Source organism: Acartia tonsa, chromosome 12, assembly GCF_053477335.1.
Source record: "Acartia tonsa isolate MP-2025a chromosome 12, ASM5347733v1, whole genome shotgun sequence".
NCBI lineage: Eukaryota > Metazoa > Arthropoda > Copepoda > Calanoida > Acartiidae > Acartia > Acartia tonsa.
The window spans coordinates 39,998,290-40,014,474 of record NC_137271.1 but is presented as its reverse complement, the minus strand read 5'-3'; the positions used below and the strand labels follow the sequence as shown (position 1 = coordinate 40,014,474).

Sequence of the window (16,185 nt, the reverse complement as noted above, 5' to 3'; positions counted from 1 at the left end):
GAAAGGTACCTACCTAATTATGAAATTTTTTGGGGAGGATAAATTTTAAATGGAGGGGGTTAAATATAAAATTTCGTTTGGGGGGGTGGGGGGTAATCACCCCTTAACCCCCCCCCCCCTCGGACGTCTTTGTTGTCAAACAATTTTTTAAATCTTTATATTTCTAACTTTGGCACATTGATAAAGATTGCAAGATATAATATTAATGTATTTTTTCAGACTAGAGAAAGATCTACAATCACTTGTAGTTGGCTAAAGAAGTATGATCAGTTAACAATGTTGCAAGATCAAAGATTACAATTTTCTGAGATAAACAAATTTGGAGACTTCATTATGGCTATGAAAAACATCTTTCAGCCAGTAGAAAAATCAAATTCAGTCATTGTTTATTATTTGACCGAACATCAAATAATACTAAGTCAATCTGAGATTACAGGAACGCTAAATAAAGTACTACGGAATATTATCAGGAATGATAACATTACCTGGACATTAGATGATGCAATTGATATTTATATCACTACAGGTTCTGGAAGAGTTACAGGTATTTCTAATTTAATTTTAAAAAGAATAAGTAAAATATTTTTTTAGAGATAAGTATTTTTTTTTATTTGTGATTTATCATGGGATAGTGGAACTATCCTTTTCCAAAATAGTTAAAAACCTTCATTAGGACAATGAGAATCTTCACTGAAAATGTTTCGGAACGCAATGCCTAGCCGTTCTCGAAATCTTATCTCGAAGCCTCCCGAATGATCAACATAGTGAAGTTTACGAATGTGTATTTATTACCATGAAAACAGTAAGTCTAAAACAAAAATATAAGAATTAATTACGTAAAATTAATTGTTATTATTTTTTAGCATCAAGGTTGCGTGATTTTAATTTAATAAAAAATATGAATTTTCTAAAAAACTTAAAATTGGCACGAATCATATTAAATCGCATCAGAAATTGATAATTTTAGAATAAAATAATCAACATTATAAAGGTAAATATTCGTATATCAAAACTTAGCAGTTAAATGGTCTATTTGTTGAAAAATTAATGATTTAAATTTCTTCATAAAATTGTACCATTCTACGCTTATTTTCAAGAATTAAAAGATAAATTCTTACCACATATGATGTCAAACTAAGCAGGAAGGCTTATTTGAGATCTTCCACATATCAAAGCGCATGTATATTCAAGCAATACATTATTTTCATTCACGTAGCTCCTCACATGGGAATTATCAAAGGAAAAGTGCGCGTCTCTTTTGTTTGTTTACAAGCCACGCGCGGAGATAGTTAGGAATGCCACGTAACACACTCATTCTCTGGGGAATTCTGGTGTAAGGAAGAAGGGATTAATGGGTTCGAACTTGCCGGGGAATACAAGAAATACATACCGACACACACCCGTCTATTCACTGGGAATCGAACACAATACCTCATCTTTGCAACATGCGTGCAGACAGTGTCCATGAAATCACAATCTCATAACGCATAAATTACAAGAGTTTAAAATGTCATGGCCATAAGGCCTAAAATTGGTTATGGAAACTTACGTATACCACAACGACTCAAACTGCCTCAGTTACCACATAAGGACAGGAATAAGGGAATGGGAAAAGCATTCAACATTCATGAATTGCACATTTACCACTCACACATCTCATTATATCATGGCCTCATAATCTCAATAAAATTAGAATTACAGACCATGTAATTGCGAATACATGAATTAATAATCATTAGTACCTAAACTTCAATTAGGTACCTACATAATAAAATAGGTAAATGATTTTTATACTAAAAATCGCATCGATAATTAAATAATCAACTCAAACTTTTTTCATCAAAAGAAAGAAAGATTAAATAATAACATTTCTTCTACTAAATCTTTTTGCTAGAAAAGAAAAGTAAAATTGCATAAAAACTTCTCAATAATTAGAATTTTTCTCCGACAGAAAAATAATTATGCTTACATCTAAACATTCTTCAGATAAGATAAGTAAATAAAATAACATGGTGAAAAGGCACTGACGGCTCCACACGATCATGCAGGATATCAGCCATTGCGGGACTCGAACGCTTGGCATACTCAATGGAACATGCAGCACAATTCTTGACCACTTTCATAGCCTCCATGCGGCCATGTGTGATCCAAGCATACCTTCGGCTTTGAGCCAAAGTCTTCCTGTGGCCTCCATGGCCCAGCTCATCATGAGCTTGTTGCAGTATCAGCTTGGCCAGCCTGTTGTGGCGGCTAAGCAAGACAACACCTGGGCTGTCCTTCATAACTTTCCTTGGGCCTCCAGCTGCGGCCTCAAGAGCTTCGTCACCTCTGGCTGCCATTTTAAGTATTGTAAATGTCCGAAGAGGAAAACATCCATCGTGACCCACTATGGGCCAACAAACCTGGACTTTGTGATGATACGGCTGAAGAGAATCGAACTTTCCCTCGGCGTCCATGGTCATTTCCTTCTCTTGGTTGAAGGATGTCAAAAACAGGTCACAAACAGAATCCAAATAAGTGTTTGTGAAAGTATAGTTCTCATAATGCCTAGAACTATCATTGTTGCTACCACCATCCTCATTTGTTGCAACACCACGTTTCTTGACAAGTAACAATTTGAATAGGTTAGCAGCCTTAAGAACTGCGGCTACAGTCCTTCTTGCCTGCTTGTAGGTCCTCCTTGCCAGCGACCTCCAGAAATCATTGTCCACCATTTGTGTAAACATGCACTTGAGCTTCGCCATCTTTGGATTAAGCTCACTCTCAGGAATAGATGCGTTAACCTCACCCGCCGTTTTAACGGGCCACTGGTCCTGTTCCAGGCGCAACCAGCTTGGACCTTCCTGGTAAGTAGATCCAGGTTGTACATCCTCAATTGTACACAAACCTCGCGTAGCTAAATCCGCGATATTGTGTTGGGTAGGTACCCATCTCGAATCTTCAGGGCTCGTCAACTGTTGTATTTCAGAAACACGATGACTGTTGAAGACATTTAGCATAACACTGTCACTAGATAATTGTGCTAGGGCGCAGCTGCTATCACTAAAAAATACTTTGCCAGAGATGTCAAATGGCAGGGCTCTGACAACTGTATCCACAAGCCTTGCCAAGATTAGACAAGATAACATTTCTAACCTTGGTATAGACTCCATCTTAACTGGTGCGACACGTGACTTGGCGCAACACAAAACTACATCAAATCCTCCAGCAGTTGGCCACCTCAGGTAAATAATGGCTGCATAGGCTGAGCTTGATGCATCACAGAAACCAATTACCATTGGAAGCCCCAATGGCTTATCAGGAACCATCGAACGTCTGAACGACACATTTCCAAGTGCCGCCCTGTCCTGGAGGCTGCTCACAAACTCAGACCTCAACTCTCCAGGTATGGAATCATCCCAGTCACATCCATGTATGCAAACTGAGCGTAGACATAGCTTGGATTTAAGCAACAATGGTGAAGCTAAACCCAACGGGTCGTACAATTGTTGTACGATTCTCCAAACTTCTCGTTTAGTTATCGTTTCAGGTAGACTTCTCCAGAGATCCTCCAAGTCCAGGTCCTCCAGCAACTTTCTACCTTTAATCTTCGCGCCGTGGTTGGCTCTAACAGGCAAAAACAATACATCCTGTTTTGGGTCCCAAACAATGCCCAAAACTTTTGCTCTGTCAACATCATCTCCAGAATAAATAACAGATTTAAATCTGAAATTTCCAGGTTCAATCATCTGCTCCAGCTCTCGGACCAGCTGGACAGCTTCAGGTTTACTGTTATGACCGCTTAAGTGGTCATCTACGTAGGTACAAGTCTCCAATTTTACAGAAGGAGGATCTTGATACAACACAAATTCAGATCTGAGCGGCTGCTGAACATCTCTCCACACATCTTGATTGGCTACAACATCAGAACCTTTAATCTTCTCAGATCCATAAACATCATGAACATCCTGCAGGGATCTTCCACCAAAAATACGACCAGTGAGTCTGAGGGCGGTCACGGCCATATCGCCTGCGAGGGCCTCACCAAAATTAACAGTTTTGGTGAGGTAAACCTCCGGCTCTCCATCAACTGTATCAGCAAAAAATACGCGTTTCAGCTGAGAATCTTCATAGGTAGCTAACAAACTATTATAAAACTTCTGGATATCAGCCACAAGCGCACACTTGTAGCTTCTGAACCGAATAAGATTATGCATCAGGGAATATAATGGAACTGGCCCATCCATCATAATACTGTTGAGACTCATCCCCTTGCAACAGAGGCTGCTGTTGGCGCATATCCTCAACGGCGTGGAAATACTTTCTTTATATGCACACACCAGGCTCGAATAATAAACAGGCCCAGTATAAGACAGATCTTCTGGCAATGCTTTAACATACACACCACGAGAAACAGCTTCATTAAACACTTGGCAGAAAGTATCATATTCACCTTTCTTGACCATTCGCTGCCGGTCACGCAGCGCAATCTTGTACGCCTGCTCCGAATTATCAAACAACACACTTGGCGGCGTCTTATAAGGATATGAAGCCGTCCAGATACGGCTCTCAAGATCCAGCGTCAAACCTTCTTCAATCAGCTGCCGCTTGCGCACGTCCAAGGCGGACTGCCCGGCGGCAATGGCAGCGCAATGGCGGCAGTTCCTACAGCCGCTGCACATTGATGGCGGCTGTATTCCCAGACTCTCCGTGGAAAGGAACTCCATCTTGCTGACCTCTAGCTTAGTAGCTTTACAAGCGACAGGATTAGCAATAGTCCTGCCGTCTGCAGACACAACTAGATAACCTGTACCAAATAAGCTTCTGTACAGTCTAGAATCACCAACCATTTTATCTGCACACGGGAACATAGCTGGTGTCAGGTGCCCAATAAGAACATCTATCTTACCATCAACCATAGAGAAATTATCAGGCTTCATATCGAAAATCTCGGCGGCGGCTGCAGGATCAATAGAACGTAACCCTTCGTTAGTACCAATGCTGGGCACTACCACCGCCTCCAGAATATGGCAATTCCGGTTGCGGTCAACCAAGCAGATTTTAACCGTAGGACATGCTTGGCTCTTTCCATCCGCCAAAGAAATAGTAGCTGTGCGACCAGTTGATGGCAACTCTAACTTCTTGGCAATACTTCTAGAAATTAGTGTGAGATTTGCTCCAGAATCCCACATCGCGTTGACGGTGACTTGGCGTTTGTCAGCCGCCACGGCTGGGAGCTGCTGCAACATCAGCATATAATTGTTCTTGCTGAACAACTGTGATTCATAAACTGCCGCAACTTGTCCACCAGCAACAGATTCGTGTAACAATGAATTATGAGGCTGGTTGCAGCTGTCTATGGTACAGCTGCCAAGTCTCTCGGCCTTAGGACAATCAGCAACCCTGTGTCCCCTTTGAAGGCAAAGCAGACAGGCGCCGATCTTCTTGATAAAGTTTTTACGTTCAGGAACAGACAGATCCCTAAACTTAGAACACTTAAACAACAAGTGTTCAGAACTGCAACCTTCCGACGGGCAAGGCTGTTTCTTCTTGGTCTTTGCTGGAGACCCAGGTTTACCTACGGCTGTAGCTGCTGCCGCAGGATTACCCTTCTTCTTAGAGGGGGTGTCCATATCAGTCGAGCACCGCATTAAAATAGCGCCCCTCTGTTCTTCGATAATCTGCATCAACTTTGGCACATTTGGGGTGTCCATGGAGCCCAATGCCAAATTAAGCTTGTCTTGAAAGTCTCGAGGAAGTTTCTTGGATAACATCTCCAGGAGGATCACGGTCAACCACTGGCTGGTGGTAACCTCATCATCTTCATCATCTTTAGTCAGCTGCTCCAGCTGGCTAACTGCACCACCGAACTCTGCTAACACAGTCACAATCTGGTTGGAGTCCGACGGCTTAGACTTTTTCTCCCTTTGGTTGAAAAGGCAGAGCATTTGACGTGTCTTAGACTTGAAACGCGAGTCAAGGTAAGCCCACTGAGATTCATGCGATTGAATCTGAGTTAATTGGAGTCTCAGCTCTTTATTTTTACAGACCTTCTCACTGCTCAACAATAACTGCAAATACGACGGGTCCTGTCCTACAGTAAGCTTTTTAAAATTGTCCTTAAAACTTACGTAAGAAGCTTCCTGGCCGTCGAATGAGGGGAGAAGCCGCTCGTCAACACGATTCATATATCCTGGCGTGAACATAGAACCGGTGGCGAACTGTGGTGTGCCAAACGGTGACACAAATGGCGATGCTGCTGGGGCACCCGCCGTCGTCGTGGGTGGCTTCACAGGTTCAAGCTTAACCTCAGCCAATTGTTTCATCAATGCAGACAAAGTGTTTATAATTGGATCGGGCAAGGGAAAATATGACCCTTTAATAACTTTCACGATCTTCAAGCATCGATCATATAGTTCAGCCTGATGGTTAGGCAAATTATCACCAACTAAATCAACAACACTTTGAATGTCATTAAGCTCTTCTATAGCATCAAGAGCATCCTTCAAGGCACTATTCTTTTTGCACAGTAACTATATCAGAATAAATGTCACTAAACTCATCAAGCTCTTGGATTCTCAAACCAAGCTTGCTAAAACCGTCCATGATGCTGTCGAACGTTTCGAACTTGTCGTGGACAAGGATTGACTCCTTAGTGAGATGTCTAACATCAAGTTCTGAAGTATCACTGACCAACTTCATCACTCTACTTAGCTCACTGGTTAGGGCATCAACGGCTGGGCGCAGCCGCTTTCTCAATTGATCACCTTTATTCTTTTTAGGACCCATGATTGTCACTAAAGTTAACTGTACTGATTATGACTATAATAATGTGTGGTAAGGTATCACAACCAACACATTCACAAAACTTCACAGATTCTTCTTAGCTGCATCTGTTCTGTCTTGTTTTCATTGTTTCGGAACGCAATGCCTAGCCGTTCTCGAAATCTTATCTCGAAGCCTCCCGAATGATCAACATAGTGAAGTTTACGAATGTGTATTTATTACCATGAAAACAGTAAGTCTAAAACAAAAATATAAGAATTAATTACGTAAAATTAATTGTTATTATTTTTTAGCATCAAGGTTGCGTGATTTTAATTTAATAAAAAATATGAATTTTCTAAAAAACTTAAAATTGGCACGAATCATATTAAATCGAATCAGAAATTGATAATTTTAGAATAAAATAATCAACATTATAAAGGTAAATATTCGTATATCAAAACTTAGCAGTTAAATGGTCTATTTGTTGAAAAATTAATGATTTAAATTTCTTCATAAAATTGTACCATTCTACGCTTATTTTCAAGAATTAAAAGATAAATTCTTACCACATATGATGTCAAACTAAGCAGGAAGGCTTATTTGAGATCTTCCACATATCAGAGCGCATGTATATTCAAGCAATACATTATTTTCATTCACGTAGCTCCTCACATGGGAATTATCAAAGGAAAAGTGCGCGTCTCTTTTGTTTGTTTACAAGCCACGCGCGGAGATAGTTAGGAATGCCACGTAACACACTCATTCTCTGGGGAATTCTGGTGTAAGTAAGAAGGGATTAATGGGTTCGAACTTGCCGGGGAATACAAGAAATACATACCGACACAGAAAAGGAGAACAAAATCAGTTCAGCAGTTAGCAAAAACATCACTACATACGGACAGACATCCAGTTACTTTTAAACAAGAATTGACCTTTTCAACATTACCTCTTTGGAAGAAAATATTTATTGATTTAATGATTTCTCTACATAACTTTATCATGTAATATCTATAAGTACTAAGATAATGTAAATTATCCAAAAATATTTTTATATATTGCATGAAAATATTTAGAATTTAGACAATATTCAAAGACAATATTTCATAGATTCATTTTAGATTCAAAGATTAAAACAACGGGAAATGAATCCTTCTGGCTTTATTCTTCACCAGAAAAGTGGAATAGTCTCTCCACAACAGAACTAAATTGCATAGACTTAGAGTATAGAAATATGATTGAGACATTATCAAATGATTTTCATGACCCATGTGACTCACCTTCAGATTTGTGCAAACAATTTTGCTCTAACTCAAAGATTTTAGAGAAGTATATTCACTCCAATTCTGACCTGGAAAGACTTATGTTTTATGTCTCACATCCAACTTATGCAAATGGAAAAGGATTAAAATTGGTTCCATTTTGCTATGGCGGGGTTGAAACTGAATCCTTTGACAAGAAAATCAAGAAAGGCCAAATCAATTTAACTGAGACATATAACTTTTGTTCAAGAACAACCCAAGTGATTACAGATGTAGGAATATGTACAACAATTCAGTTTAATGTAAGTTGATGATAAAAAATTAATCTTTTGATATGTCTAGGTAATTATTAGAACTTTGTTAAGGACTATTTTATTTAGGATTCAAATCTAATACCAGAAAACAATAACAATGAAATTTATACTGAAGGAATTACAATCGTTGTTGACTCTCTGTCACATTCAAATCCACAAATAATTAACACCAAAAAAGACTACAGCTCTAGGAGTATGTTTAATGATGGTTTAGATGAAGATGTAAAAACACCAATGGAAATGATGAATGAACCCAAGCTCTTGATTCATCATAGAAATGAAATACCACTCTTCTTAGGACCTGATTCAAGCATAGCTACTGTGAAGTCTGAAAATTTATATGGAATAAATGAAGTATTTGTACCTTTACAGGTAAGCAAAGTTTAATAATTTGTCATTTCAATTTTAAACCTGGTAATCACTTGATTTCCATTCTCATGTTTTAACTTGAAAAAAAAAAATAAAATAAAACTTATTGTTGAAATAGTTTAATAACAAAAAATTTTGAAAATCGATATTATTAAGTTTGAGGCAATTTATTTTAAGCCTTTGTGTTAAAAGATGTAAATTGTCTTAATTCTTATTTGTTTTAAACCTGGAAATTAACATAGCTACCTTACAGGTTTCAACCAGAGTATATGCAAATGACTTACAGGGAAAATTTAGTGTTCTAGTCAGGAAATGTAGATATGAAAATGAAATCTATGATTTGGATTTATTTGAATCTTATACGCAGGTATTTTTTCAGTTGTTATTTTAGTGGAAATATTATATTGTAAACAATCACTTGTTAATTTCTTTAGAAAAAATGCATCTTTGAATGCAAGTTGCATTCTGTTGCCAAATCATGTGGATGTTTGCCATGGTTTGTCCTGAAAAAGCAAAGAAAGAGACAAAATGTAAATGTTTCTGTGTGCAACTTGTTTGGAAATAAATGTTATGAACAGAAAATGCTAGCAGCTAATAAAAAGCTTTATTTCTCAACGATTTCTTCAAGTATATATTTTATTTTTAATTTTAAAAGAAAAAATACTCTACAATCTCAATGTAAACCCACCATTCTATCTTCTATTTCGTGACAGTTAGGTATTTTAGATCAGCCACCATGACTGCTATAATAAGAAATTTTAACACATGCTGTCACAAATTGCCCATCTAAAAAAAGTTTTTGAGTTTAAAGGGTTAAAGTCTTTTATTCAAACTCATATCTGTTCGTTTTATAACCCCCTTGAAACATTCCAAACCATTTACAGCTAATTTAAAGAAATAAATCATCTTTTAAACTTTTATCAGGAGAACCAGATTGTTCTTGTTATCCAGATTGTAAAGAAGTAGAGTATAAAATGGATGTTAAGTCCGAGACACTGGAAGTAAGTTTGCTGTTGGTTTTGAACATGTATTGTACATTACCTATAAAATGTTGTTTAGTAAAAATATTGTTTTTTTTCAGCTTTTGCCAACCGAAAATCTTAACATTTTGGATATCAGACAGTTAGTCATATGGTCAGTTAATAAAGTTCTAAAATGGTATGATGATAATTGGGTAATTGACAAATCAGCCAACAAGTTTTTGTTTTCTTATACACGAGATTTGTTGCTAGGTAACTTTTGCATAAATATTTTGTTTCTTTTAAGTTTGTGCAAAATTGTTTTACTTCAGACATATTGTTCCTTATCTCTAACTATGCTGCAGTTTTCATTGTGAATTACGTTGTGTACAGACCAGAATATAACTTGCAAAACACTGTTGGAAGTCTGTGGAAGTTTATCATATCTCTTTCTCATTTTTTCTTATCACCCCCCCTTTTATCTATCTGTTTCTTTATTTTATTTCTTTTATTCCATTTTTCCCTTCCCCTCCTTTTTTCTTCTATCCTTATACATATATATGCCTTAATGTAAACTTTTTAAACATAATTATCCCTGTATTTTTAAAACATAAACTTTTTAAACGTATACCTATGAAATTAAGGAACTGATAGTGTATGGTTTGACAATGGAGACAATGTAACCTATGATGTTCTTACTTTGGATGATAAAAAATGGTACAAAATTGTAATAACACTACCTGAAAAAAAAAATAATAGGGCATAATCCCTTTTGGGGCAATATAAACTACAAAAGGGATAATTCTATCTTCCACAAAGGGAATTCAACCCTATTTCAATAGTATTTGGGGCCGTCAATTCTATCTCAGAAACCATGTCCATTAAAGTCACAAAGCTCCAGGTACCATAGTACTACTTGTGCTAGGTTTACCTGTCAACGGCATTAGTAAGGTTAAAATTCTACCCTGGATTTCAGGTGTAGAAATACCTTGCTGAACTGTCTCATAAAATACAGAGCCAACAATCTAGCAGTTATCAGGATTGATTATGCAGAAAAATACTTTGTACAAAAGAACATAGTTGACAGAATGCCTTTGAACAATAGGATTGCTGGATATGGTGGTACAATAGGTTAGTCATTATCAGTAAAGCTCCTCAATAATTCAAAAAGTCTGACTGTAACAGCTGGATTTTTTGTGTGTTGAATTACAAGGCTTATATAATAGAAGGTGTTTGATTTTTGTATTTACTTGGTTAATTGGACTGTCTATGATGCTTGAGTAAACATCAGTGTTGTATAGGGAAAAGGAAATATTTAAAAGTATCAGATTTTGTATAAATGGGTAATTACATTCCAAGGTTAAAATGACCAAGCAATAGCTCATCATTTAAAACAGATGATGATAAGCCCTTTGAGGGAAACTGCCAAAAAATCTATCAAAATATGAAAATATTTTATTAAAATTTAAAGGCATACATTATGAGTAGTGAACAATTCATTTAACAATAGTATTATTATTTTCTCAGGTTTGTTCCTTGGATTTTCCTTCATGAGTATTGCAGAGTTCCTTGTCTGGATGGCTTCTAAGATCAGAGCTATATTTAGAAATATAAGGAAATAATAAAGGTTTGATCCTTTTTTATTTACATATAAAGATAAATTGAATAAAAATGTTAAAGATAATTATCATTAATTATATAATTTTTAACAACAGTTTTATTTTAGGATAGTCATGTTGCAAGCAATTGAGAAAACAGAAATAAATTTTCATTATTATTGTTTTTAAATAATAAAATCTTGATGTTTTTTTTTAATATTTTTTAATATTAAATTTTTTCAAGGGCCTAAAATTAAAAATAAGGATAACAACATCCATGAGTTCAGAAATATTAAAGTAAGCAGAACAACCTAGCAAAAGGATAAGAAAAAAAACAGATGCTTATTGGTTTATTCATTAATATCTTTACACAAATTAAAAACATTTATCTTGGATAACAGATGACAACGTAAAACACATCATAACAAACATCACAGTGAAATGTAGATTAGATACTTCACCAGGTTATTAACGCTTTCCCTCATCCATTTGCTTAAATCTTTAGGTACTTTGTGAAATATTATTATTGTTTTTTTTTATTTAACCCAGCAGAAAGGGCAATTTCATTTGTCACGGTTGGGTATGTAATACATAGGGGTGCTGCCACTTTTACCACTAGCAAAAATACAGCCACTGTGTTTTTGACAAAAATTGGGTGTGTTTTTGTCAATTTCGTTTTTAGCTGTATTTTTGGCAATATTTTTTATCCACTGTCAAAATTACATCTTTCTGCTGTCATAAACACAGTTTTACTGTCAAGTTCACACCCATAAAATTCGAGTATGCTGTCAAATTCACAGTTTTAAAGACAAAAATACACCTACTTTTAAATTGATATTAATTATAAATATTTTGACCAAGTTTTAAAAACTTATAACTATTAATAATAGTCAAATCAATCTACACAACAATAATTCTAAACTTTTCAAAAGAAGGTAACAGACAAATATTTAACACATTTAATAAATATATAATTTATTGATAGAGTAACAATTCTACAAATAGGCTGACAACTAGGGCTAGCTTGTTGGATATCTAAAATTGATCTTTCTAACGAGAAAACTTTGTCTTCTAATAGAGAAAGAGTTATTTTGAAATCAGTATTAATAGAAAAACCTATATCAAAGGAGAAGAAAATATTTCTTCCCTCTTCTATGACAGCATCAGGATCTAGTGGTGATATAGGTTCAGGTGTAGACGTCGGAATTGAACTATGTCCAGGTTCAGGTACAGTTTCAGGTACGGGCACAGATACAGGCACTGGTTACAGATTGTAATATGCCGTGGTAAATAGGAACTGGAATATTCCTTATTACAAGAAGGACATGGTTTTCTACCCCTTACAGAGCTGACACCACGACCACGACCTCTGCTTGGACCTTCACTGATACTTTTCAGAACATGGCGCTCTCTCTTAAGATCTGAGACGAAGACATAATTGAAACTAAACTTATTTGTAATTACATTCACAATATATAAACAATATTTTACCGCTCAGATGTATATTAGTGAGTAGCTACTTTTAATCTGATATGATAAGGGGAGAAAGAGGGGAGTAAATAAAGGGGTATGTATAATGCTACTACAACACTGAAATGGGTTTATACACATATTTTTCTATATGTAATAGATGTATTAAATTTTATGGATAAATAAGTAGGTATAAAATTGATAGATGTATTTTTGTCAATATGTAGGTGTATAATTGACAGCAAAACTGTGAATATGCCAGTTCAATAACTGTATTTTTGCCATACCCCCTAAAAATACAGGTGTGAATTTGACAGTAAAACTGTGTTTATGACAGCAAATCACTGTGTTTATTACAGTAATATTGTGGTATCCGCCGAGGATAAATGGCAGACACCGGAGTTCAATTAGATTACGGCAGTGTGACAGACGTGGACACCTTACTATAGAGAAGCTACGCTTCTCTAGCTTTCACTAGATAATGATCAACATCTAATTTCAGTTGTCACTTTATTGAAGGTTTAAAAGATACTGAAGCTATATACAACAAACAATAATAACATGGATAGGAATAAATAATCATAACATAAAAGCATAAATAATACATATACAATGGTCAGTTTGGGCAATAATGATCCCCCATCCCTGAAAAGGGTGGGGGAGAATTAAGAATACAGTTAACCATAATAAACATGACAGATTCAATCATTAATTCTAAGCGTAGGGAGGGGGTCACTAGACCCCTTCCCCAGGACTCGGGGGAGGGCCGTTGACCCTCCACCGAACCCCAGATCAGGGGTGCCATAGGCATGGCTCACGGTTGCCGAATACCACAACTCTCCCCTCGGAAGGCGGGGAGGGGGTTTCCCTACCAGACTTCCGACAGTGGTTGAGGCCTTCGGCCCGCTCCTTAGGGCTAAAATATATACAAACGATAATGATTCAATGGAATCCTAGTGGTGAGTATCTTCTTAGGGTTGATGGGCTCCCAATGTGGGATAGAAGGCAGAGGCTGGCTTGGGTTGGACACGTTGGTCAGCGCCGGCAGGTATCAGGTTTGCTGGTGGCACAGTTGTTGCTGGAACAGTCAGCAGTGGGGCCTGCTGGTTGTTGTTGGCAGCGGCTGGGGCACTGGCTGTCAGGTTGATCGTCTGAGCAGCGGCCTGTCCTCCTGAGGGGCCGCGGGGTCTGCCAGAGGGCGGTCCTGGCCTGCCTGGGCGGTCATGCCCGCTGTCAGTGGATTTCATAGACACCATTTCCTCTGCTGCTTCCCTGTCGATGGGAATGGCATCCCAGTCCACTGAAAAGTCCCGGGACTTGGCATGGTTGAGCCTGGCTCTAGCCAGCGCTTTCCTATATAAAGCTGGATGGTACAGGAACACTTGTGATATCGCATTCAGGGCTGCTCAGACTCCTCCTTGTGCTGCTGCCAGGGAGATGATGGTTAGGTCCCCCAGCAGTTTGAGGATCAACAACAGCAAACACAGTATGGCTGCGCCATCTCCCCACTCGTGGATGGCTTGTCTAAATCCAGCCCAGACATCCAGGGCTGCCTCTCCTTCCTCCGCCAGTCGGTCAATGTTGTAGGACACTATCCCATGGTCCCCTGTGGCCAAACAGCTGCCTTGCTGAACGCAGGAGCCATAGGATAGGCCGGTCAGCATGGCACTCTTGTATGCTGGGAACGCCAGCAGTTGTTGCCAGTCGTTCAACTCAGCCTGCGAATACAAGCCACCTGAACTGAAGTCATCTAAGGGTTCTGTCAACAACTGCTTAGGCGTATCCAGCGGGGGTGGCCTCTTCTTGGGAGCGGGGGTTAACTCTATCCAGCCTTCCTCCGCGTGCACAGTCAGGGGGTAGGTGGAGGAGCAGGGAATCTTGGTGGCGTGTTCACTGTATACCCGTGTCACAGCGTCTACATAACCTGTGGGCTCTACTGGCACTTTGTCCCAACACTCCTTGTGTTCACGGACAACGTACTTGTGACGTTGGCAGGTCAGCTGCAGCAGGATGTCTCCCCTCAGTACCGAGAACGTGCTCCCCTGGACACGCACCGGGTGGGCCGGGTCTAGTTGCTGGAGCTTCCAGCAGTTGGCCGCCACTTCTTCTGCTGCGGTGCTTTTCATGCGCGTTTCCAGGGTAAACCCAATATAACCTGCATGTATCTGTGCTTGAAGGGGAACGTCCACATCCCTGGCCGACACTCTGGGCAGCGCAGCCGCGGCTGGGTCAGCTGCCACGAACAGCGCTGGATGGTTTGTGGCATGGGCCTCGAAGTCGCAGTTCACAATCGAGGTGGGGTTGGTCATGTTGATGAAAAACTGAGCCTGATGGTCAACCAGATATGCATCCATCACCAGGCTGGGCTGGAGGCTGCGGATCAGCCTCAAGGGGCAATCTCTCCCCAGGTGGTCCCACACGTAGGTTGCTTCTCCAGTGATGCAGGACAGCTCAGAATGGGGACACTCTAGGGTCAAGTGGTCAGACTGGGACTCCACCCGTCCATCCTCCACCACATAGGTCTCCTCCTTGACCAGCAGCCGTCGCTCCTGGAGCACTAATTCGTTGCGGTATAGCTGGCCCTCAAAGTGGACGTCCTCCCCCTCACAACCCACCCCCTCGGGGCTGTTGACGAGGGCGCCCACCATGTCGATGGTGAAGAACAGGGGGTGGTTCAGCTGGAACGTCAGTGGCTGGGTCTTGCCTGGCAACGTGTAGACTCGGTTCCTGGCCAGGTCTCGGCACGCTTCTGGGTCTATCTTGGTTGGCCTCATGAGGGTGGGGACCGAGGTCACCTTGAGGTGACCCCATACCCCACACCTGAATGTCCACTGGGACACGGTGAGCTGACAACTGTACCCAGTGGTTTCCCTCACCTTGACTTGCTGCAGGACGTGTACTTCATGGCCCAGGGGCACCTCTTGGTGTAGGGGCTCCGTGTTACACATCTTTTCTTTATTGTAAGACGTGACATGGGTGGGGTTGGCACAGTCCCACCCCACCAGGACGTAGCTGGTTGTAGGCCACACGGCTGCCAGCAGGAGGCCCCACAGGACCATCCACCAATGGGAGAGGCTTCCAGGCAACCATCTTCCTCGTACACGCGGCTGGGGATCTTCAGCTCTGGTCACGGCTGCTTCTTGGGACTGGACACGGCTGGGCTGCTCCTGGCTAGATACAAGTTTCCATTGAGCGTTATCTGTATGCGGCCGAGGCACCCCGATACCCTCCCCAATGACAGACTGGCAAGCGACTGGCACTTGCCTGGGTGTCGGCTCCCCTAGCCCTAAGTGCTCCCTTCCCTTGTCCAAAGCATGCCCAGTGGCATGGGGCTGAAGTGCATGTGGCACAGGCTCGCCCTTACTCACTGCCCTCCCCTGCCCTAGGAACTCAGGTGCATGTGGCACAGGCAAGTCCTTATTTTCCCAAATTTCAATCTCCCCAGCCTCAGGTGCAGGGGGCACAGGCA

The 16,185-nt window shown here is 39.9% G+C and overlaps 1 protein-coding gene and 1 long non-coding RNA gene across 2 annotated transcripts; both read left to right on the top strand.

The window, feature by feature from the left end:
- The first annotated feature begins 7,889 nt into the window (after positions 1-7,889).
- Positions 7,890-10,414, top strand: LOC145333340 (uncharacterized). The gene is made up of 7 exons (XM_080178460.1): positions 7,890-8,308; positions 8,387-8,692; positions 8,943-9,056; positions 9,124-9,316; positions 9,614-9,690; positions 9,771-9,921; positions 10,293-10,414. The coding sequence occupies exons 1-7, from the start codon at positions 7,979-7,981 to the stop codon at positions 10,412-10,414; spliced, it is 1,293 nt and encodes a 430-aa protein (XP_080034586.1). The 5' UTR covers positions 7,890-7,978.
- A 216-nt stretch (positions 10,415-10,630) lies between these two features.
- On the top strand, positions 10,631-11,456 carry LOC145333680 (uncharacterized). Its single transcript, XR_013884578.1, has 3 exons — positions 10,631-10,779; positions 11,176-11,275; positions 11,375-11,456. It is a non-coding gene; the product is annotated as an uncharacterized LOC145333680 (long non-coding RNA).
- Positions 11,457-16,185: the final 4,729 nt, after the last annotated feature.